The sequence below is a fragment of the Vombatus ursinus genome, unplaced genomic scaffold (assembly GCF_900497805.2).
Source record: "Vombatus ursinus unplaced genomic scaffold, bare-nosed wombat genome assembly UNPS02014799.1, whole genome shotgun sequence".
Lineage (NCBI taxonomy): Eukaryota > Metazoa > Chordata > Mammalia > Diprotodontia > Vombatidae > Vombatus > Vombatus ursinus.
The window spans coordinates 4448946-4473410 of NW_020954577.1; the positions used below are offsets into that span (position 1 = coordinate 4448946).

Genomic DNA, 24465 nt, shown 5'->3' on the forward strand with positions numbered 1-24465 from the left:
GCCGCCCTATGTCATCACTGGGAGTGTATCACTTTAAAAAAAATTGTTATCTTTTGTTTTTACATTTTTACATTACCTTCATTTCCTAAGTCATCTCCCTTCTCTACCTATCCCTTATAACAGAATAAAATAGAGTAATTTTTAAAAGCAGTTTAGGGAAACTAATCAAAATGTCAAAATCAGATAATGCATGCATTATCCTACAGCTGTAGCCATCCACATCTTCAAAGAAGTGGGCAGTGAATTTTTTCATTTTTTGTCTTTGGCCAGGGTTGGTCAGTAAGAACACTTGGGTTTGATTTCCATTTCCATTTTTATAGTCATAGTGTATGCATATTGTTTCCCCTTTTCTTCTACATCATTCTGCCTTCTGAATTATTCTTCAAAGCCATTGTTTCTTGTGAATTACTGTTAGCCAAAAAGCTGGCCGGGTGAGTCTAGAGGCAGCTTGGGATTGTATCTGTGAGGTTGGCTGCAGCATTCATCCTGTAAAGTGAGACTAGCGGCAACTTTGGGGCATGGTTAGAAACAACGAGATGCTTCCCCTGATTTCTTGCTGGGCCCTTCTGGCACTGTACCAAGGAAATGTGATGTACAGGTGATGGGGCATCTCTAATTGCTTCTGCCAGAGAAAGACTTTCAACCAAACACATGAAGGAGTCAGCAGAATAACCTCTGTAGGGGAGAATTCTAATTCCTCAGCCAGCCTGAGCAGCGAGAAAGTTGGCCAGAGAACAAGATGCTTTTATCCATATGTTAAGTCCCATTGGTCTCCTTTTCTTTTTTTTTTTTTTCCAGTTGCAACAGAAACAGGAGACTCTTAGGTGAAGGCAAAGCCTGTTCTAAGCCTTCCTTTCCCCCTCCCCTTGCTTCTTTCTCAAAAGTGCTACAGTGTGGTCTTCAGATTACATGACACATGGTCTAGAAATGTCTAGGAAATGGTGGTATTGACCACAACATGGAGGATCTAGCGTTTCTCATTCATTAATTTTTGGGACTGGCCCTGTGGAACACTGCACCTCTCCTCTCCCTGGAGGGAATCAGGAAGACTGAGTGAAGTTAGTGGGCCTGCCATTCCTGACCTCTTCCTCTCAGTTACTACATCTTGTGCTAGTCGCCCTCAACGTGGAGTTTTGTTTTTTTTAAATCCTGCCAAGGTTCCTCATCAATTTTAGGGACCCCATGCCCTCCTTCCATATTTGTTTGGAATAAGTAGTCTTCAAGGAAGCCTTGTAATGTATATGGGTCAACTCATTTGCCCTCCTTCTTGCTCAGTTCTTGGGGTGATCCCATCAAAGCTTATAGCTCGGCAGGCTTGGTACTGCCCAGAGTGAGAGTGAGATTAGTGTGACCTTGGTCCAGCAGGGGTTTCTTAACTCAGCTCCTCTTGGGGAAATTGGGTGGGTTAGGAGGGAGGCGAGAGAAGTGATGGTTTGAAGAAAGGGGATGCCTGCGGTGAAGTCTTCCCAGCTCCTTTGTCTCCATTTCAGCAAAGGTTCACAGCAGGGTCTGGACAAGCAAAGCAATGAGCCACATCCCATACTCTTAGGGCCAGCCCATTGGCCCTGAGAATTTGTATCATCCCATCTCCAAGGCAGAATCGCCCTTTCGCACCAGCTTAGGTAGTTTTAGGTGCTACGGCCCAGTGACAATGTACATGCAGCTTTCTAGGTACACACGAGTGTCTCCACCGTTCAGGGATGTGTGAGTGGGCAATGAATCCCTTACCTTGTGAAATCTAATGAGAAAGGACGAGAATGTAGGAGGAAGGTAATTGTATCCGTTTCTCCTTTATTTTTTTTCCCTTCTAAACTTCACTAAGAAATGTAGCGGACTCGGAGTAACTGCTAACATATGTGAAATTCCTGTAAGAGGAGACTGCTTCCATTATAGTATTATTCTTTGACACTGTTTTTTTCTTTTTTTTTTTTTCTGGAGGGGGTTGATTGAATCTTGACTCCAGACATGAAACCAACTCTTCTCAAAAAACACCAGGATAGCAGGGGGCTAATAAGCTTGACATGGATTTTGTTGGAACATGTAAGACAAGAGAGTCAGACAGTGCCCATAATTACAAGTTTCTTTAAGTCCATTTTCATTGTGCCTTTTCACATCTGGATAATTAACAGGGCATTACATCCTCCCAAGCATATTTTTACAAGTACAATATGCTGTTAACACGACTTCCATTACTATTAGACCTTTCCAGACATCATATAATAAATATATCACAATGATAGCAAGACAACAAGATGAAACCCACTCCTTTATAATACAGAGCTTGGAGTAAGAGGGGCAGGGACACAGGAGGATGGGAAATGAAGACCTGGGCTTTGGGATCCTTTTCCTAATGCTTGGGTTGTCTTCGTAGTTTGAAGCTGTGTTACATCTTCTCAAGATTGCTCTTCCAGTATGAAAAACTGAGCTAATCAGTCTAAGTAAACTTGAAATCAAGGATGGCTTCCCTTCACTGCTTCTTCGTCTCCATGTGCCTACACCTAAAAGAGCATCTGGCATGTAGGTGCTTAATAAATGCTTATTCATTGATGAGGAATTGTTCATTGTGGCGTTTTTGTCAGTAATAGGTTAGAACTCAGGTTTGTGGATGATTAAATTTACTTGGTCTCGTGGGGCGGATAAATCCACTTACCTGGCCAAGTTCCTCAGTGGAATGGTGCTTTAGAAATCAGAGTGGTACCATGGATTTGAATTCAGGACCTGGATTCAAGTCCTCCCTCTCTGGGCCTGGGTCCCTTCAGAGCTTTGGACGGGGGCCAGCTTCTAGCCCCAGGTCCCAGCTCCTGTGATTGTCGATCTGGTTTTTAGTCAGGCATACTTCTCCACATCCCCTTAACAGTGGCTTTGATGCTGTTGCCGGCACTTAGGAACAGAAAGCCCCATCAGATGGTTGATGTTAAGTTCCCAAGTTCATGGTTTTCCTCGGACAGCTGCTGTCCATATTGTTGGAGTTCCAATAATTCATTAGTGAAGGCATAAAGAGAATTCATCTGGATTCAGGTTGTGATTTAATGGGAGGCTTTGCTTTTTTTTTTTTTTCTCGTTATGGGAATAGTTTGAAATCAGGCTCCCCTTCCCACCCCCTGGCCAAATGCTAAGAGGATATTATTCATTCATTGATCATTTATTAAATGCCTTCTGTGTATAAGGCACTGTATCGTAACCTACTTTTTGAATGCTTTCCTCACAGTGAAGATAGTGTATTATAATCCCCATTCTACAGATGAGGAAGCTGAGGACCCGAGAAGGGAGTTGACTTGCCCAAAGTCAAGCAGTTAATAAATATCAGAGACAGGATTTGAACTCAGCTCGTGTGATTCCAAATCCAGCACCCAGTGACAGAAAGTTGAAGACAGTTATGGAGTAGTAGTGCCAAAAAGAATGCATTTTTTAAAAAAATTTAAATTCTATTTTTTTATGTGTTGTTTTTACTTCATTTTTCAAATTGCATCCCTCCTCCCTTTCCTACCTAGTGACAAATACCTTGTGACAGAGCAAAAAAAGAAAGAGGGAAAGAGGCTCCATCCTCCTGGTCCTCCACCTCTGCGCAGCAAGGATTGAGATGGATTTTCCTATCTCTTCTTTGGGGCCAAGCTTGGCCATTAGATAAAGTGATTATTGGCATCTTGTCCAGTTTTCATCAACCTACCATCACCTCAACCCACCCAGGTTAATGAAAAGCTGCGATGGAGAATTGTTCACATTAAAAGAGAGTATGAAAGATATAAGATGACATGGAGAGGAAGGTGAAAAATAATGGGCAAATGGTGATGTAATGATGGATGATAACTTACATTTTGGTCGCACTTAAGGTTTGTTCAGCACTTCTGCCAAATCACCAGGTGAACTCTTATGAGTCACCTTCCTGCCTGTGGATGTGATATTGGAGAGGACCATTACATTTTAGCCATTGTCCACCTTTAGCTTTTCTCTTCTTGCTTGTCTATGTCTGGTGGGCTTCTGTGGTACCACGCTGAGAAGTCCAAGATTTGACTTGTGTGTGAATCACTCATGTTTACTCCTCCCTCTCTCCCTCTCCAGCCTTGGCCAGGGCTTGTCTCTTGTCTAAGCAGAGAAACCCTAGCTAAGTTGGAGAGGCTGCCATGTTGGTGATAGGGATTGGGCCCTACAATTATTAGTATCAGGAACTCCCAGGTGAGCAAACTCTCTCTACTAATTCAGGTTGGCACCTTCTTATCTTAAAGAGTTGACCAGAGTACTGAATGGTCAAGGTCCAGGGAAACACAGCCAATATTTGTCAGAGGCAGGATTTGAACTCAGGTCCTCCTGGCTTCAAGGCTAGCTTTCTCTCCACTCCTCCATACTGGTTTTCTAGGCATCTCTCTGTATGTTTCAGAGAATGTGCCAAACTGCATTGGTGTTTGAGTCTTCTTACCTGGGAAATCTGTTTCACCAGTGAAATCACAGATCTAATTGATGTCCATATCTATTAGTTGACTGACATTGGGATTTTCTTGATAAGACTTTTTGGAGTTTTAATGGAGAAAAGTCCATTAGGTCAGAGAATTAGAGTGACTGGTTTTGTGTTGTCTAATTCTGGAAGGAAACTTGAAAGTTCCTTCTTTTATCAAGCATTTATGGAAGTTTGAATTGATGTCCAGCACTCCCTATTCATGGGACACCAAAGGGAGGAACCGTCGGGGCAGTGGAAAGTGGAATCATGGAAGTTAGCCCAGTTCCCTTGGGCACCTCACTGACATCTGTAGGCCTCGTTTCCCCTCATCTGTAAAGTGAGTGCTGGTCTAAGTGTTCTCCAGGACTCCTTCCACTTAGAATCTATAGCTCTAAAGTAATCAACTAGCAAGCATGTTGTAAGAACCTACTTTGCCAGGCGCCATGCTGGATTCTAGAGAAACAAAGACCTAAAGGGAATGGCTCCTGCCCTCGAGAAGCTTACTTTCTATTGATAAGATGGAACTCATGAGAAGTTTAAAAAAATAGTGCTTCAGTATATATGATATAGAAAAGAAAGCTAATTTTTCTAATTATTGTATATATATAAGATATATGTAATATGTCTAATTATTGTGTTCTAAGAATTCTAATTATTTGTCCTATTAATAATGCAAATATTTTAGATCTTCTGTATTAGACTGTCAGCATTTCTAAACATGCCTTTCATTGTAATGCCCATTCTCCTTAGTCTTATGCAGGGAAGTATGTGCCTGCAATTGCCTATTATATCCATCTCCTCAATCCCACGGCCAAGGTCAAGATCAACTTGAAAGGTGTTGCTATTGGCGATGGCTTTTCTGATCCAGAAACAGTAAGTTCGGCCTTTTCCTTCCCCCAATCTCCCTCCCTTCTATTGTGCCTAAATAGGAAGGGAAATCCTCTTTAATTAGATGGAATGCTTTCTGAAGTTACAGTGCTAACTTGATAAAAGGAATTAATATTTCCCAGTTGACTTTTTAATGCCTTTATATCTTTAATTTTTGACATGTTTCATGACAACAAGCTGCTGGAGTAAATGTGTGTGTGTGTGTGTGTGTGTGTGTATGATTTAAAGTATTATTCTTAAATTATTATTATTATTTTCCTTAAATTATTATTCTTGGTTGATGTTGCTACTTGATCTGATGTTGAGGATAATTATTTCATCCAATATCCTCCTTTTTTTTTAAACTTGCTGTTTTCTGCCGGCTGTGTCAGATCATAGGAGGCTACCCGGGATTCCTGTACCACATCGGTTTGTTAGATGAGAAACAGAAAAAATACTTCCAGAAACAATGTGCTGAGACCATCAAGTACATCAAGCAGGAGAAGTGGAGGAAGGCCTTTGAAGTATGTACTCAAGGGCCTTGAACTGCCCCAGAATGATCAAAAGCAGCTGAGCAGGATAGGGGTCATAGAGAAGCAAAGGAAAGGAGTGTTGGGCCTTTCTCGTTAAAGATGGTGCCCACGATGCCGTGGAGGGGATGGGCAGATGGGGAATCCCAATGAAGAAAAGTACTGTCCACATTCCTTTGAATCCACGCTCTCTCTAGCTTATAACCTGTGATTGCCTTGGAGTGTATAGTTTCTATCATTAGGTCTTTGCTGAATAAGCTGTTTTGATTCTCTTAATGGTTTGTATGCCCTGAAGGCATAACCTATCACTTGGAAATCAGGAAAAATGCAGCCTAGGAGCTGGATGCATATGCTCTGACATCTGCTTTAAAACATCGATTCTGCTAACAAGGATCCAGCCTTGGGTAGGATGTGAGTTGGTAACAAATGTCACATGTCCCCACTGTCTTTCACAAAGGTGGTTAAAAATGTAGCAGACATGACCTTGATACAGAAATCTGTCGCCATACTTGCTTATCATTATTTTTTAAATTCTATTTAAGATTATCAGCCAAAGTTTTTTTTAACAATGTGAATGACCTTTGAGATTTATTTAAAATCAAAGAGAGTATTTTAGTTATATGATTATTACTACATAAAGAAGAGTACTAATATGAAAAAAAATCAGACATCTATGAAAAATGGGTTATCTTGTAATTACTCCTTTTATGGCATTCTTCCTATAATCTAATCCAGTCCTATATAGTAAGCATTTATTAAGCACCTAGTGGGAGTAAAGTACTACACGAGGTACTGGGGATATAAAGACAATAAAAAATACCTCTCTGCACTCAGGGAAATTACATTCTACTTGGGAGAGAAGGGAAAGTACAACATGTAGACAGATAAGTATATGATAATTTGGAGGTCCTGTTATATTGAATGCATTGACATTGGTTACTGATTATAGGACTGAATTTTAAGAATTTGTATGGGGTCCCTATGGAAGGACCAGCTTATCCATTCCTCTACCTAATGGAATTAGTCTTGTTGGGTCTGATGACTAAAACCCAAGGTATTCTTGGCATAGCACAAAAGGTCATATTTCAGTGGGTAAGTTCTACTGAGACCCAAGTAGCTGATATCAGATGCCTTGGGAGAAAAGTGGGTGACACAGACTTATCTCCAGTTTTGTAAATGGGCTATAGCAGAAAAAATGAAACTCTTAAGTTTCAAGCCCAATGTATATCACAACTCACAGAAACTCAAGTAAAGCTGAAGTCACCAAAGAATGTCTGTGGGGCCTTTGACCATTGGACACTGTGTTAGAAGACTGTAGTCCTTCCTTGCTGTTAGATTATCAGGTATGTCCATAAAGTCACAGACCTGATTTTGTTGTGTGGCTTATGGAACAGAGGAGGGGGCTTCTCTAATCACTGGAGCCCATCAGCTTACAGGCTGAAGCCTTCCTGATTCAAGGTGGTCTGGGAGACACAAAGGCTTGTGGCTTCATGGCAGTGTAAGAACAAAGAAATGTTGTTTAGCACAAAGGTTAGAAGCAGCCTAGCAGGATAGAAAAGCACTGGATTTGGAGTCGGTCTGGATTCCAGTCCTGGCTTTGCCACTTGCCTCCTGGTAATCTTGTGTAAACTATGTGTCCCCTCTCTGGGCTACATTTTCCCGTTTTCCCTAGGGTTGGACTAAATGGTTTCTTTGGCTGTTTCTGTTTCTAGATCTATGATGCTGAGGTCTCTAAAATAAGGAGGTTAGACTAGATGACTTCTAAGTAGTAGAAGCTCTAAATCTAGAATCCTGGGAAAATCAACTTTTGCACGAAATTAATTTTGTTGTTGTAGAGTCGTGTCTGACCCTTCATGCCCCAATTTGGTTTTGTTTGTTTGTTTGTTTGTTTGTTTTTGGTGAGGCAATTGGGGTTAAATGACTTGCCTAGTGTCACACAACTAGCGTCAAGTGTCTGAGGCCAGATTTGAACTCAGGTCCTCCTGACTCCGTGGCTGTAATTTTGGGTTTTCTTGGCAGAGATACTAGAGTGGTTTGCCATTTCCTTCTCCAGCTCATTTTACAAATGAAGAAACTGAGGCTAATAGGGTGAAGTGACTTCCCCAGGGTCATACAATTAGTAAGCGCCTGAGGCCAGATTTGAACTTTGGAAGATAGGTCCTCCTGACATGAGGCCCTGCTCTCTATCTCCTGTGTCACCTATCTGTCCAATTAAACACATCAGCAAATAAGATATCTGGCTTGTTCCAAGAAGCTCTATGGGGGTTTCAGTGATATTAAAATTAGGATTTTTGAACCGTCTCCCAAAGAAAGTAGGGAAGCTGAGTGAACACCAGCATTTGGACATTGCCTGTACATCTCAATGATTTTTCTCTTTTCTCTCCCTAGATTTTTGATAACCTGATGAATGGTGACTTGACAAGTTATCCTTCCTACTTCCAGAATTCTACAGGATGTTCCTATTATTTTAACTTTTTGCAGTGTCAGGTAATTACTTCCTTCATTGTTAAAGCTGCAAATAGTAATTTTGCACATTTGGACTTTTTAGCAAAGGTTGTTTGTTGGAAAGCCTGCTGGATTTGGGATCAGGAGAGACCTACCTGGGTTTGTATCCTCTCTCTTACACTTACTGCCTTTCCAGACTTAGTATACGTTATTTCTTTTCATGAACTCTAAAGTCCAACCAAACCCCACTTCTGGGTGCTCCTTACAAAGGACAGTCTAGCCCCAGCCCCTAACCCCCTAAGCCTTTGCATAAGCCATCCCCTCCGCCTGGAAGGCCTTTCTTCTCACTTCGACCTATTAGAATCCATCACTTTCTTCCAAGCGGAACTCAGATATCACCTCCAATATAAGGCCTTTTCTCATTGCTCCCTCCTCCCAGCTGCCCTTAGTGTTGCTTCCCTGTTGCTGTTCAGTTGTTTCAATCATGTCCAACTCTTTGTGGCCCCATTTGGGGTTTTCTTGGCAAAGATACTGGAGTGGTTCGCCATTTCCTTCTCCAGCTCATTTTACAGAAGAGGAAACTGAGGCAAATGGGGTGAAGTGACTTGCCCAAGGTCACACAACTAGGAAGTGTCCGAGGCCAGATTTGAACTCAGGATGATGAGTCTTCCTGCTCCAGGCCTGGTATCCTATCCACTGTGCCGCCTAGCTGTCACCAAATATCTTTTGTTTATTTTGCAAATATACCTGTGTTACTTATGTGTGTATACATAAGCTGATACAATGTAAGCCCCATGATGGCGTGCACTGTCATTTTTCTTTTTGTATTTCCCTTGCCTAACAGAATGCCTTGGATATAGTAAGTGTTTAGTCAGTGTTTGAGAGCATTATCATTATCATTATTATTATTATTATTATTATTTAGAGAAGAGAACAGTCTTACACAAAAGCCTTATACTACTTCCCATCATGTCCTAGCATCTTTCTTCTTATGCCCTTTTTCTGTTCAGGAACCAGAAGAAGAAAAATACTTTGGAGACTTTCTGTCATTGCCAGAAGTGAGAAGAGCCATCCACGTGGGCAACCTGACTTTTCATGATGGTTCCGAAGTTGAGAAACACATGTGGGCAGATTGGTTCAAGTCGGTGAAGCCATGGTTGGCTGAGATCATGAATAACTATCGGGTAAGGAAAGAATTCCACTTGTGGCCTATTCTGAGCCTTTCTGAAATGACCCAGGGCAAGGATGACTTTTGTTTGAAGGCATATTTTTAGTTCACATCCTGCTATTTCTTTCCCTTTTATGGTATTTAAATCAAACAAACTGACCACCAGCTTTTGATTTTTCTGAATTAAATGCTACCCTTTCCTTTAATTAAGCCTTCTCTTCCCTTCCCCTTCTTCTGGATGTTTTGCTTACAAAGCTGGCTCAGTGCGTGTGACACATAGTTCTCTCTAGAGTGCCGCCATACTTGCATTCACCTAGGTTCATCTTCTTAGAGGCATCATCCTGAGCTCTTTCCTTCCCCCAGCCTCCATTACCAATCATTTGCCAACTGGGATCGGTTTCACCTTCACAATATCTCTTACATGTGACTCTTTTCCCACTCACATAACCCTTGTTCTTCCCCGGACTCCTGACTCCCAGTCATTCTCTCTCCAATATGTCCTCCTTATTTTTGTAAAGCACAAATCTCCCAATGTCGTTCCTCTGCTCAAGAAAAATCAGTGGGTACCCATTCACTTTAGACAGCAAGAAACTCCCCGGCTTTTCAGTTAAGGCACTTTAAAGTCTGGCTACACTTGTATTCCTCTTTCTAGACGTTCTGGCCTACTTGCTGTCTTCTGAACTCTGTGTTCCATCTTTTGCCTCTGACCCTTTCCTACTTTTTCATATTTACACATGCTGTATCCTCTCCAATAGGATGTATGCTCCTTGAGTATTGAGATTTTTTTTTTCCACTTTGTCATTGTGTCCCTAATACAACACTTTGCATGTAGCAATGGGGGAAGAATTGCAGGAAGATAGATTTTAGCTCAATATAAAGAGGAACTTTCTGATGATTAGATCTGTTCAAAAGTGCTATCAGTCACCTCAGGAGATAATAGACTTCCCCTCACTAGAGGTTTCCAACCAAAGGCTCTTTTCCATTTTTTTGTGGATGTTGTAAAGAGGATTCCTGAATAGATGTAAGTTGAACCATATTGCCTCTATGCTCCCTCCCAATACGAGATTCTGTGATTCTCCACTTTTGTACTTATTTTGAATGGGAGTTCTCTTCTCATCATTTTTCCCTAGTGTTCGTGAATACTGTATAGAAATGCTGATGATTTTTGTGGAATAATCATTTTGTATTCTGATGCCGTATCTCTGTTATTAATCTCAATTTCTTCACTAACTCTCAGGGGTTTTCTGAGTACACCATTATGCTGTTTGCAAATGTATATACCTTGGATTTTGTTTTTTTATCCTACTGCTACAGCTAGTATTTATAGAACTATATAAATAACAATTGAAGACAAGGGGGCCATCCCTCCTTTACCCCTGTTTGTACTTGGAAATCTTTTAGTGTTTTTCCACTTCAAACAGTGCTAACTCTTAGTTTTAAATATAAACTTCTGATACTATTAATGGAGGACCTTTCTATGCCAATCGATGCTTTTTAGGATTTTTAATATAAATGCATGTTGAATTTTTCAAAGACTTTTTATGCATCTACTATACCTGTTTAATTTATTGTTATCTTTGTTGTTTATTTTGCTAATTTACATGAATTGTTTTCTTAATGTTGAACCATCCTTGAGTCCCAAGAGGCAGCTAAATAACACAGCTAGTAACAGGCCCAGCTACAGCACTAGGCCTGGAGTCAGGAAGAACTGAGTTCAAATGGGGTTCAAGTGAGGCCTCAGACATTTACTAGCTGGGCAAGTCATTTAATCTCTATTTGCCCAAGCTTCCTCATCTGTAAAATGGAGATAATAATAGCACCTACCTCCCAGGGTTATCAGGAGGATCAAATGAGATGATATTTGTAAAGCACTTGGCTTAGTAACCGGCACATAGTAGGTGCTTAAAAATGCTTACCTCGAGTCCACCTTCCAGTAATGAATCCAACTTAGTAATAAGGAATTATTTTCTATCTGTATTTCTATAGTCACTTTGCAAGAATTTAATTTAAAAATTTTTGCACCACTATTCATTAATGAGGTTTGTCAATCAGTTAATCAATAAGTGTTCATTAAGATCCCCACTTATGTGTGCTAGATGCTGGGAATTTAAGGACAAAAATAAAGCACACTTTCTACTTTATTTCTCCCATCTTTGGGTATTAGAACCATACTTGTCTTTAAAAAGGTATTTGGCAGGGGGTTTTCTATCTCTATTTTTGATAATAATAAAGATTCAGTCATGTCCTACACTTCGTGATGCTGTATACCATAGCACACTAATACTGTCCATGAGGTTTTCTTGGCAAAGATGCTGGAGTGGTTTGCCATTTCCTTCTCCAGTAGATTAAGGCAAACAGAGGTTAAGTGACTTGCCCAGAGTCACACAGCTAGTGAGTGTCTGAGACCGGATTTGAACTCAGGTCTTCCTGACTCCAGGCCCAGTGCTCTAGCCACTGAACCATCTAGCTGCCTTCTTAATAATAATAACTAACATTTATGTATAGCTTACTATGTACCAAGCACTGTCCTAAGCACTTTATAATGACTATTTCATTTGATAATATGTACCTGGGAAGTAGGTACTATTATTATCTCCCTTTTGTGGGTGAGGAAACTGAAGCAGACAGAGGTTAAGTGACTTGACCAAGGTCACACAACTGGTAAGCACCTGAGGCTGTATTTGAACTCGTACCTTCCTGACACCAGACCCAGGGTTCTATCTACTGCCCAGTTGCCCCTTATGTTCACAGCAGCACTTATATTTTAAATGCATCTAAAAACTGATGCTGTGTCGTAAACTGGGTTTCAAATGAAATTTCTTGGGGAGAGCAGTGGTTTCTAGTAGGCCAAGTGTCTTAATTTCCAATTTTGAAAGATTATGGCCCAGTTATTAACTGTAAAAATAGGGTATCTTCAACACGGGAGGCAAATGGTGCCCTGATTTCAGCCCTTCTGTCACGTGCTGAGACACTATCTTAGTGGAAAGAGAGCTGGACCTTGGAGCTGACTGATTGAGGGGTTTGTCTCCCGCCTCTGATGTGAATTTCCCTAAAAAGTCTTGTACCTTCCCCTACTCTATAAAATGGTGATATAATCACTACCTCGTAGGATAGGATTTTGGTTTGTGAGGGGCAAATGATGTAACGCAATTTGCATACATTCAAGTACTTTATAAATCCCAGTTATTCTTCAAAATATTCACATCAGTTAGAAATCATTTTTATTTTTTGTCCTGAGCAATGATTTCATCTTCATAGAGAGCACCTGGTGTGGAAATTACCTCCATTATTACCAACCAGCAACTTGACTGTCCCTGCTAGTTTTAAAAGTTACCTGAGAGCCTTGCCCAGGACCACACAGCTGGAATGTGTCAGAGTCAGGATTGGAACCCAGAACAACTACCAAGAGTGGGGAACTTGTGGCCTCAAAGTCACAAATTCCCCACCCCTATACCTAGACCCTAAGGTTAGCCCACATTCCAGTACGTGTTCAACATGTTGGGAAACTATTCTTATGCATTTCACCTACATGTGAAAGTTTTCTAAACTTTTAAACCCTGAATCAGTTCCCAGTGAGAGAGGCCCCCCAAACCCCTTTAGCAGTTTGGCAGTCAGGGCCCTGGGCAGAATAGATCTTTGCTGTTTGTATAGGAAGAGGACCAGGCGAGCTGTCCCTTTAAACGGAGACAGTGGAGTCCTTCCTCCCCAGCTCAAGTTGGAGTATTTAGCTGGAAGCCAAACCCCAGAGGAGATGGAGATGCGATCCTGGCCCGCTTGCCAGTCGCGGTCAACCACAGTGTATACGAAATAAGAGTAGAACAGCCCAGGATGGCTTAAAACATTAGTGCCCTCAATGCTGTATTTACTTAAGACTCAACTTTAATTGGTTGTCGAAAGCCGCATATATTTTCTATTCATAGGAAATAGTCGGAGTCTGTTTTAAATCCAAGATTGGTTTGAGGTCAGCTCCCTCCGACTCCAGGTAGGCTTCCCCAGTTGGCTGGTGGTTTAATACTGAGGCTGCACCCACACTGTGTTGGGGGACGGAGCCAAAACAAGTCGCCATCCTCATAACCAACATGTCTATGACACTTTAGAGTTTTCAAAGTAACCGTGATCCTTACAGTCACCCTTGTAAGGTTTCATGACAGGTGTTATTATCCCCTATGAGGCAGCTAGGTGGGTGCAATGGATAGAGCCCTGGGCCTGGAGTCAGGAAAACCTGGGTTCAAATCCAGCCTCAGATACTTACTAGCTGGGTGACCTGGGCAAGTCACTTAACTCTGTTTGCCTCAGTTTCCTCATCTGTCAAATGAACTGGAGAAGGAAATGGCAAACCACTCCAGTATATTTGCCAAGAAAACCCAAAAATGGGGTCATGGAGAGTCGTAAATGACTGAAAACAACTTAACAACAAAAATTATTTTCCACATGTTACAGATGAGGAAACCAAAGTTTAGAAAGATGAAGTAACTTGCATGAGATCATACATCTAGCAGCCAGTCAATACGCATTAATTAAACACCTACTGTGTTCCAGGTACTGTGCTAAGGGGTGGGGATACAAAAAGAGGCAAAAGATAGTTCCTCCCCTCAAGGAGCTTACAGTCTAATGGGGGAGACAACATGCTAACAAATAAGTACAAAACAAGCTATCTATAGGAGAAATAGGAAATAATTAACAGAGGGAAGGCACTGGGTTAAGAGGGATCGGGGAAGGCTTCCAGTAAAAGAAAGAATTCTAGCAAATGTCTTGAGCAGTTTTTATATGAAGTTTTTTCTGACGCTCCCACAGCTAGTGCTCTCCTTCTCTAACAACTGTGTATCCAGCTACTCAGTATTTATTTTGTATTTATTCTGCATATATTTATACACACACATATTCTTCCTTGATAAAATATAAGAGCAGGGATTGTTTCATTCTTTGTGCATCTCCCTAGCATTGTTCCGGCCTGTCCAACTCTTTGTGACCCCATTTGGGGTTTTCTTGGCAGAGATACTGGAGTGGTTTGCCATTTCCTTCTCCAGCTCATTTTACAGATGAGGAAACTGAGGCAAACAGGATGAAGTGACTTGCCCCATTTTGAATCAGTCATTAGAATGTGAATATGATTGTGAGCTCCTTGGGGACAGAAGCCATTTCTCCTTTTGTCTTTGTTTATGGAATCTAGGTCAAGGGAGTGGAAGGATTGGCTATATTGACATCGCTCTTTCTTTGCTGTGTTATATAGATGTGGCTTTCCTCAACAGCAGAGGTTGGGTGGTGTTTCTTGTGTGCAGGGTACCAGACTAAGTACTTGGGGACCTGGAGTCAGGACTGAGTTCACACCCTGTTTCAGACACTGACTAGCTGGGCAAGTCACTTCACCCTGTTTGCCTCAGTTTCCTCATCTGTAAAATGGGGATAATAATAACACCTATCTCACTGGGTTGTTGTGAGGAACAAATGAGATAATATTTGTAAAGCACTCTGTAAACCTTCGAAGTGCTATGTAAGTGCTAGCTGGCTATATTACTAGTACTATTGTACACCAGTGTGCCGTGAACACAACGCCCATTCCCATGGAATCCAGGAACAAAGAGAAGAGTAAATGCTTTGACCAACAGATGGCTCTTTGATGTGAGTGGTGGAGGCATCGCCTTCAGCTGTGCAGATGGCCACCCATTTGTGCCGTCTCATCCTGGACACCACTCCTGCACATGCCCTCACGTAAATCCTCAGCTGGAGCTCCACCCAGCATGGCAGGGGCTCAAGAGGAGGATTCCTCTAGAATCTAGATTTCTAGATAACCGTGGGAGTTCCTTTGGGTCCCAGGATAATAGAATTAGGAATGGTAGAGACTTTAAAAGCTATTTAGTTCAACTGTCTTTGTTGACAGATATGGGAGAAATTATGTTATTGGCCCAGGATCACACAGATGGTAGGCAGAGCTGGGATTTGAACCCAGGATTTCTTAGTCAAAATCCAACACACTTTCCAGGGGGCCACCCTGGGGTGTCCATTGTTAGCTCTGCCTGGCCTACCTCCTTTCTGATGTCTGTACGTTCTCCAAGGTGTCTTTCATGCGTTCCATTCCATCCTCTGTTGCCTGCCTTTGTATCGGGCTCAGCCCTCCACCTTGTAGAATTCGTGGCCAGCTTCAGAACTCGGCTTTGGGGCACCTCCGTAGAAAGCCTAGCTTGATCTCCCTCAGTAGATACCACACTCCCCTTAGTGGTTGTTTTTTATCTATCTCTATTTTGTATTTATTTATGGGTTTTGTTTTGTTTTTTTTTTTTATTCATATTTTCCCAAATAGAATGTAAATTCCTTGAGGGGAGGGACCATTTTCTTTTTGCCTTTGGATTCCCATCCTAGCACTGTGTCTGACACATAGTAGGTTCTTAATACATTCTTGTTGAATGAATGAATGAATGAATGAATGAATGAATGAATGAATTTATACTGGTTTTGGCTAGTAAGTTGCTGCCATTTATTGACATTCAGTATGTAGCTCTCCATTTCCATGAGTAAATACTGATCTATATATAATCGGTTCTCAATTATCTGTACTAATGGAAAGAAGCAACATGTACATAGCATCAAATACTGGATTATCCAAAAATAAGATCTATTTAGTCTTGCAGAAGTTGTATCTTCTTTTTCTTTCCAGCAGATTGACCTCCGTAAGAGTGTTTTGTTTAGACTCCTACTAAAATTGGTTTATGTTCCCAGCGGGTGCCCTCTCTGATGGCAGGGAAGGCTGCTGTAAAGATGCCAGATGCTGAAGGGAGCAGTCTGGCATTCAGAATTTGCTATAAATTACCCACAGTTTAGATAATCAAAACCCGATTGTCTCTTGAGGCAACAGAAATAAATATATGCACAACCACCATCAGAATGATGATCAAGGACTGTGTTGTGGGAGGATGGGATAGGAAGAAGGAAAAACTTGGATCTCTCTTTACATAGACTGCATGACGTCTTCAGAGCCTGTCCATCTGTAACTCAGAGCAAGAGTTGGGACAGTATGGGATTCATCCTATACGATCTCGTTGACCTTGACCTATGTTATACAGCACAGTATCTTCTTCTTTAAAAAAGGAAAATGTTTTATTAATGCATTTTGAAGATAATAGACCTAGAAATTAAAGGGACCATAGAGGTCATCTCTTCCAACCTTCTCATTTTTGATAGATGGGGAAACTGAGTCTCAGAGAGGTTAAATGATTTTGCTGAATGTTACAGAGATCGTAAGTGGCAGGGCCGGGATTTGAACCTAGAGTTTTCATTCTTTCTGTTGAATTGCATTTATTTCCCAGTGATACCTTTTATAAAATTGGAAAAAAAACCAAACCAAACCAACAGGCAAGCAACCAATTCAGTGACAATAGTCTTTTTACAAAATACATATTTTACTGATTTCTTTTTCCAACCCCATCACTTTTAAAGTATTCCTCCGTAACATTCTCCTCTGCATAAGAATCTAATTAAGCAAAGCTCATTCTGTGCCTATAGTCCACCATTTCTCCTACTACACCTTTAGCCCACCAACTCTATACTTTCCTATCTCATGATAGCATTAAATAGTGCTTTCAGGTTTGCTAAGCACTTTACAAATATTACCTCATCTGATCCTCAAAACAACCCTGGGAGGCAGGTGCTATTATTTTCTCTGTTTCACAGATGAGGAAACTGAGGCAGACAGCAGTGAAGTGACTTGCCCAGGGTCATACAGTTAGCAAGTTTCTGAGGACAAATTTGAACTCATGTCTTAGTGATTCTAGAGCCAATACTCTTAACCAGTATACTTCCTAGCTAGATAAAATTGGCAATGAAATACTTGTTCTGTGTGTGTGTGTGTGTGTGTGTATGCATATGGATTATCTTGTTAAGTTTTCCAGGCTTCTTTTAGCTTTTATGATACTTCTGTGAAGACTCCTTTGTCATTTCTTTTCCTAACTGGAAATCGTCCTTCCCAAGAAACCTTTTCATCAGCCCAGTTTTCCCCTTTTAGCCCACTGATTCTATTTTCTGGTGCAGTCACCACAATGCTTTCTTATTAGAAGCAGATATTGACGGCAAACTTCTGTTTTCTCCAGTTGCCCAGAGAGATATTGGGGAGGCCCCTGAGATATGGCTGTGATCCCTCCTGAATGCCGGGGTTTGCTCTACATGACTGTGTTTTCAATGATTCCATTCCTTGGGGGTTGGGCTTAGCGGTCTCTGTTTAAGAGTTCATCCGGCCAGGAAATTGTGGTTATAAAGTTCCATTGCCCTGACGCTCATCATTCTGCAGCCCATTAAGTCCCAACTAATTGCATCTTCAGGAGTTGGGATGTTCATGTTTCTGAGCTTTATTACTATGCCTAAGCTTTAGCACCACCCCCTCTATTAACTCCCCACTCCCACCCCTTAGCATGTACTTATCAAAAAGAATCTGGCTTTGAAAGTGCCCCTTTTCTGATGAGCGACAAATCAGATGGAGGGGGAGGGGATGTGGCGTCTAATAAACAATACATGCCTTCAGTTGCTGCAGACATTCCTGAAAATCCTTGCTCCTGGTGACATTTTTTCCTTGGTAAACCTGGCCAAAGAAGCAAGGTTGGATAGGTGAGTCCTGACTGCTGGGAGAACTTGACGACTCTTAACAGGCCTAGATCTGCAGCCTAAATCTGCTCTTCCATTTGTCGCTGGTAAGGGAGGACAATGGCTTTTCTGTCACTGATTTTAAAAAATAGAAGCAGTTCCCAGTTTTGTGTGGCCAATGAGAGTAACCGAGTGATATTGGATGACCAAGTCAGCATCTAAAAGGATCTTGAAAGTTCAGAACTTTGGGCTGAATCTAATAAAGGGACTTCATTTCCTTTAGGATCAATGTAAAGTCATTTATTTGGGTTTGAACAGTCAGGCTCACAGATAAGAGGGGTGGGGGAGTCATGACTTGAGAGCACCTTGACTGAAAAAGATCTGAGGGTTTTAGTGGCCCAAAGGCCCAAGGCATGTCAGTAGTATAATACAGGAGCTGGAAAAGTTAGTGATCTTAGGTTTGCATTGAGAGACATCGATGGCTTCTAAGTACAAAGAAGTGATACTCATGCTGTGCTCTGCCCTAGACAGGATGTATCTGTTGTTTTGGGCTCCGTTCTCAACACAAACATTTAGGGAGGACACAGATAAGTAGGGTAGTGGAGAGGAGGGTAATTAAATGGGGAAATGTTTGTTTGGAGTGAATGAAGGAAATGGGAAAGTTTGGCCTGGAGAACAGCACTGGGCTTCGGGTCTTGGAAGGGCTATCAAGTGTCAGAAGATTCCTACTTGGTCTAGTTGGCCCTCAGAAGGCCAGCCTGGCAACATGGAATGGAAACTACCAAGAGAACGTTTTGGCTCCGTGTCAAGAAACACATGCTGACAATGAGAGCTTCCCCAGGGGGGAACAGGAGTCCTCTGAAAGTAGTCACCAATCCCCTGGAGAAAGTGGGCTCCCCTTCTTTTGTTTTGTTTTGTTTTGTTTTGTTTTGTTTTGTTTTGCTTTTGCTAGGCAATGGGGTTAAGTGACTTGCCCAGGGTCACACAGCTACTAAGTGTCAAGTGTCTGAGTCCACATTTGAACCCAAGTCCTCCTGACTCTAGGGCTGGTGCTCTATCCATGGGCTCCCCTTCTTTAGATGACTAACCACAGCTTTGTAAGCGGATAAAAGCAGCCTTTGAGGTGTCCCTGCTCTGGGAGCTCGTTGAAACATCTTGATATAATTTAAGCACAGAAATGGCCCAGATTAGACTCAGGGAATGCAAGAAAGAAAGAATCCCAATTTTAAGAGTTGGAAGAATGGAACCTAGAACCAAGAAGAATCTCTGCTTTGCAGCCTAACAGGCGAGTCATTTCACCTTCGAGGTCTCCAAGAAGGGGGAGCTACTTTCTGACCCAGCCCATTCCTACTTTTGGCTTCCTTTAGTTCTTAGCCTCTTATGGGTGCCCCTCAGCTTCTGGGGAAGCCTTTGGACCACTTCTTAAAATCACTGAGCAAAGCAAAACGTAAACTAATGAAGCAAATTGCTGGAGCATCTTCTCCTTCCCATTAAAATGTAATCTCTTTGAGGGCAGGGACTGGCTTTTGCCTTTCTTGGTTTCCTTTCTGCTTTGTACAGCCCCCCTTCTAGTAAGCACTTAATAAATATTTATCAATTATTGACTAAATGGCCCTGACTACCCTTCTGAGACTAGACAATAACTGTTTTTCCCGAGCAGAATCTTCCCTTCTCTGGGCTAATGATCCCTACTCCCTTCATTTAGCATGAAAATGAAGACCCTCTTTACCTTTGTGGAGAAAGTAATCCCCCTACTTCCCCAGATAGCCATTCTTTCTCCATCGGTTGTGCTCCCTCTAAGATGGACTTAGAGTTTAACTGACTCCTTTATAGCCTGAAATCTTCTCCTTTGAGTTTGTGATCGATTTGATGGGCACTTGAGCATGCAACGTTGAAAGTTGTTTATTCCACTTGGTTCTGCTTCAGAAAGAACAGATAATTGGGTTAGCCACGTTATTTGGCCTGCTGACACAGCCTGGCAGGCTGAGAGCTCTCATTATTTTTCTGGGGCTCATTTTTACAAAGTACTGCTTGTTCTAAACCTTGGGAAGCACACTCAGGCTGTGGAGGTAACGGTTTCTGAGGACGGTTTAAATGTGGGAGGATAGCACAGATATTTGGCATGAAAGCTGGGAACAGGTGCATAAGAGTCAAAATGGTACAGATTCTAGGCAGTTAAGGTGAGGGTCATCATAGACTTAGAATTAGAAGGCATCTTAAAGGTTCTCTGGTCCAACCTTCTCATTTTAGAGATGGAGAAACTGAGGCATGAGCGATGAAGAGATAATCGAGGTGACCCAAGGAATAAGCAGTGGACCCCAAGCTTAGCACTCCATGTTCAGTGTTTTTCCCACTGCACCGCCCTACCTCCTGTGACGTTTTTTGTGTTGCTTCCCAGAATGACTAGCTTCTTTCACGACTTACCCCAGGCTCCACTTCCTGGACAAACCTTTCTTGTCACCCATGCTCCCTCTCTCATTAATTCCATTCCATAAACATTTGTTAAGCGCATCCTCTATGTCAGGAATTGTGTTGTGTTGGATTGAAAATCACCCAGCTGGGAAATAGAACTGTAAGATGTGGAGGGCAGGCAATTTCCTTGTCAGCTGACTCTACTTTGAAAAAGATAAGGAGAGAATGTGAGGGCGGTTATCCCTAATAGGACCGTTAGTTTTATATGGTCTGTAATGAAAGTCCTCTGGCTGTACAAGAGCTGGTCTGATGGCCCGTGCAGTCTGAGTTTCTAAAACTGGACCCATTCAGTTATGACTTTGGTTAGTACAGGCAGCAGAATTTCCCAGCACATCTCTACCCATGTCATTGTACAGGCTGGGATAAAGACCAAGGTAAAGGATTAGAAAAAAAGGTGTGAGCCCTTGGGTCCCACCTGAACATGGGAGACTGTCCCCTCTCAGAACTGGCCCCTAGGGCTGTGAGAGGTGCCTAGAGGTAACTCCGGAGATGGCCGGCCAGCATCCTGTAAGACCCCTCCAGCCGGGGTGGGGGGGGGGGGGGGGATATCGTTAAGTACTGGGTACCACATTTCAGTATAGACATGGATCAGCTATAGGATGGCTAGGATGGTGAAGGCGCTTGGGTTCACCCTTGAAAGAACCAGGGATACTTAGTCTGAAGGAGAGAAAACTACCCAGGGCCTGGTAGCCAACATCAAGGGATTGAAGGGCAGTCATACAGAAAAGGAAGGGGGCTTGTTCCTTATTCTGCTTGAACCCAGAAGGCAGAACCAGGAGTGATGGGTGGCAGCTACAGAGATGCTGCTGTCAGTTCTCTGGAAGGACAAACTTCCTGACACTTGTTGCTGTCCCACATTGGATTGAGCTGCTTTGGGTCCTCCCTGGTGGAAGTGTTCCAGCCGAAGCTGGCTGTCTGCTTGTGGGGTATGAGTTGGCTGAGATGGTCTCCAAGGTCCCTCCTAACTCTGGCAAACTTTTTCTGCTCTTATTTTTAGATTCCCATCTTCTGCTGCAGGGCTTAGCAGATCATAGGTGCTGGTAGAATGTAAGCTCCTTGAGGCCAGGGGCTGTTCTATTTTTGCTTTGAAGTCAACTGCTTAAAGAGCGTTTATTAAGCACTGGCTGTGTGCTAAGCTCTGTGCTGGTTGATTGCTTCTCGCTTTGACTCCATCCTACAGGACATACAGGTGCCACATCTTCTCCTGGCCCTACGCCTCCAGGGTGTCTGCATCCATCGTAACAATAGCAGCAGCAATAACAACAATAGCTTTTATTATTATTATTATTAATATAATGAACATATGCTTATTATTAATTACTAATAATTAGAATTATTAATATTAGCATTTATAGCACTTTAAGGTTTGCAAAGAATTTTACCAATATTATCGCATTTGCTCCTCACAATTACCCTGGGAGGTGGGTACTATTGTGATCCCCATTTTAAGGATGAGAAAACTGAGTTGAGCAGAGGTTAAGTGACTTGCCCAGGGTCGTATAATTAGTAAGTGTTTGAAGTTGGATTCAAACTTGAATATTTCCATCTTCAAGTCAGACAGACACTATCAATTTGGCAACCTAGTTGCCCCATCTAAGACACAAAGGGTAAAACACCTTGGAGCCCCTGAACCACAGTGTTGGACTTGGAGTCAGTCAATAAGCATTTATTAAGGATGCCCCTGTGCTAAGCTCTAGAAATACCAGGAAAGGCAAAAAGCATTGTCCTTGCCCTCAAAGAGCTCACAATTCCAAATCAAGGGACAATACCCAAACAACTCTGTACCCTTGGAATCAGGAAAATCTAAGTTCAAATACTGTCTCTGTCACTTTCTGGCTTTGTGATTACAGGATATGAACTTTTCTAAGCCTCGGTTTCCTCATCTGTGGTATGGGAATAATAATCTCTATACCTACCTCACAGGATTATTGTGCAGCTCAAGTGGAATAATGTCAATAAGGCATTTTGCCAACTTTAGACTAAGATGTAAATTTCAGTAATTATTATTCCCAGAGTTCTCATTCCAACTCCAAAACATGAAGTTGTGTATTGATATTGGGAGGGGCCAAGGATAGAGTTCAGCTAGGGTTGTGGTTCTGAAAAATCAGCTCTCTTCTAGTAGGGAAACCTGGCAGCTATGCCATCTGGGTTCTGTAGTGCTCTCAGGTCCCGTGGAAGGAATGAAGCGAGGTCATCAGTCCTAGTGACTGGGCCAGGGTGTGATCAAATCAGGGAGCTGTTGAGGCTGGGAGATCTCAAGAAGAGTCAGACCTGGAGCAAAATCACTTATGTCTCCTCAGAGGGCACAACTAGGAAACTGGAAAAGGATAGATATAAAAGTAAACTTTCTCAGGGCATTCACACCCTTTAATGCAGAGATCTCACCGCTGGATAGGTGGCCCAAGAAGGTCAAAGAAAGCAGAGCGGGTTCCACATGTACCAAAACAATCATGGCAGCACTTTGTATGGTAACAACTGGAAACAAAGTGGGCTCCCATGGTTAGTGAATGGCTGAACAAATTGTGGTATGTGAATGTCGGGCAACAAAATGATTAAACTTAAAGGCATGGTGCGCGGAGAATTCATAGAAATGTGGGAAGACCGTCTGAGTCAATGAGAGTGAAGAGAATTAGACGATGGCCCTCGAATGGCTGAGGAAAAGAGTAGTGAAGGACACTGTGACCTCTGTGACCTTGGGCAAACCTCTTAATTTCTCTGAGAAATAAAAAGATCCAATTGTGAAGACTGAACCTAGGAAGGCAAAGGGGATCATATCCAGAGGGTGTTGGAATCCAGACAGAGCATCCAGCCCAATGCAGGCTGGCCTTTTTCTCTGGAGGGGCCTCCATTTCCCATCTCCATGCCTTACCATAGGCCATCTCCATAGAGAAAATGCATCCCCCTCTTACCTCCATCTCACAAACTCCCACAGTTCCTTAAAAACACAGCCTAGGTGCCCCACAGAGCCTTACCTGACCTGACCAATTCCTAACGCTCTCTCCCTCTCGAAGAAATGACTGTACTTACTTCTGGGTGTGCATACTGGATTTTCCCAGTAGAATGCAAACTCCTTGAAGGCAAAGTTTGTCTCTGTATCCTCAGAGAAAGGGTGCTGGGAGGGACAGAGGTTAGAGTGCTGGGCTTAGAGTCAAGACCTGAGTTCAAATCCAGCCTCTGACACTTACTAGCAGTGTGGTCCTGGGCAAGTCACTTGACTTCTGTTTGCCTCACTTTCCTCAACTATTAAATGGAAAAAATAGCAGCACCTGCTTCTCAGAGCTGTTGGCACATAGTAGGCACTTACTAAATGCGCATCCTCTTCCTTTTCCCTTCCAGTTCATTGAGAAGTGTCCAGAACTTTATACATGCTTGTTCATTGATTGATTGAAGTATTGGACTTTGTATGGGTATTGGTAGGGTAAGGGACCTCGTAGGTGAAGGAGACGGCGTGATCTGCAGTCAAGAGAACCTTGATTAAGGTCCTGACTCTAACCTTTAGTACCTGAGTGATCTTAGGCAAGTCCTTCCTAGGCCTCAGTTTCCCTTGTTTGTAAGATGAGGAGGTTGGACTAGCTAGCCCCTGCCAGAGATCCCTTCTAACTTTAGAGCAGAGATCCCATGACTGGTCCTTTACTTAAAAAACAAAAAAAATGGACCAAGGAAGTCAGGTTTGTCCTGGGGCTTCTGCTGGTCCACAGTCCAACAGCCCATCCTTCCTCTCCCGTGAAATCAGCTGGTCTGGGAGGGCAGGGGGGTCTCGGTGGGGAAGCTTGGGGAGGAAGCAGTCAATGCCTTCTGCTCATCCCCAGGGAACAGGAGGGAACACCAGAGGCCTGCTACTTTGGGAAACTTTGCCTAGTAACCCATCCAACTGGGGGTTTGCCCAGCCTGTTCTCTGGTATTTGTCCAGCCTTGCTCACCTCAAATGATGTGGGCCACCTCTTGTCCATGTCTTCTGCTGGATTGCTCATGATCTGAAACTC

At 42.5% G+C, this 24465-nt stretch overlaps 1 protein-coding gene across 2 annotated transcripts in view; it reads left to right on the forward strand.

Moving 5' to 3' along the window:
* LOC114050626 (probable serine carboxypeptidase CPVL) overlaps positions 1–24465 on the forward strand; it is a 125092-nt gene that overhangs the window by 57373 nt on the left and 43254 nt on the right. For both annotated transcript variants that reach the window (XM_027872463.1, XM_027872462.1), the window contains exons 8-11: positions 5183–5305; positions 5692–5823; positions 8218–8316; positions 9285–9458. In XM_027872463.1, coding sequence (XP_027728264.1) covers positions 5183–5305; positions 5692–5823; positions 8218–8316; positions 9285–9458 — 528 coding nt within the window. The remainder of the gene's footprint in view (positions 1–5182; positions 5306–5691; positions 5824–8217; positions 8317–9284; positions 9459–24465) is intronic.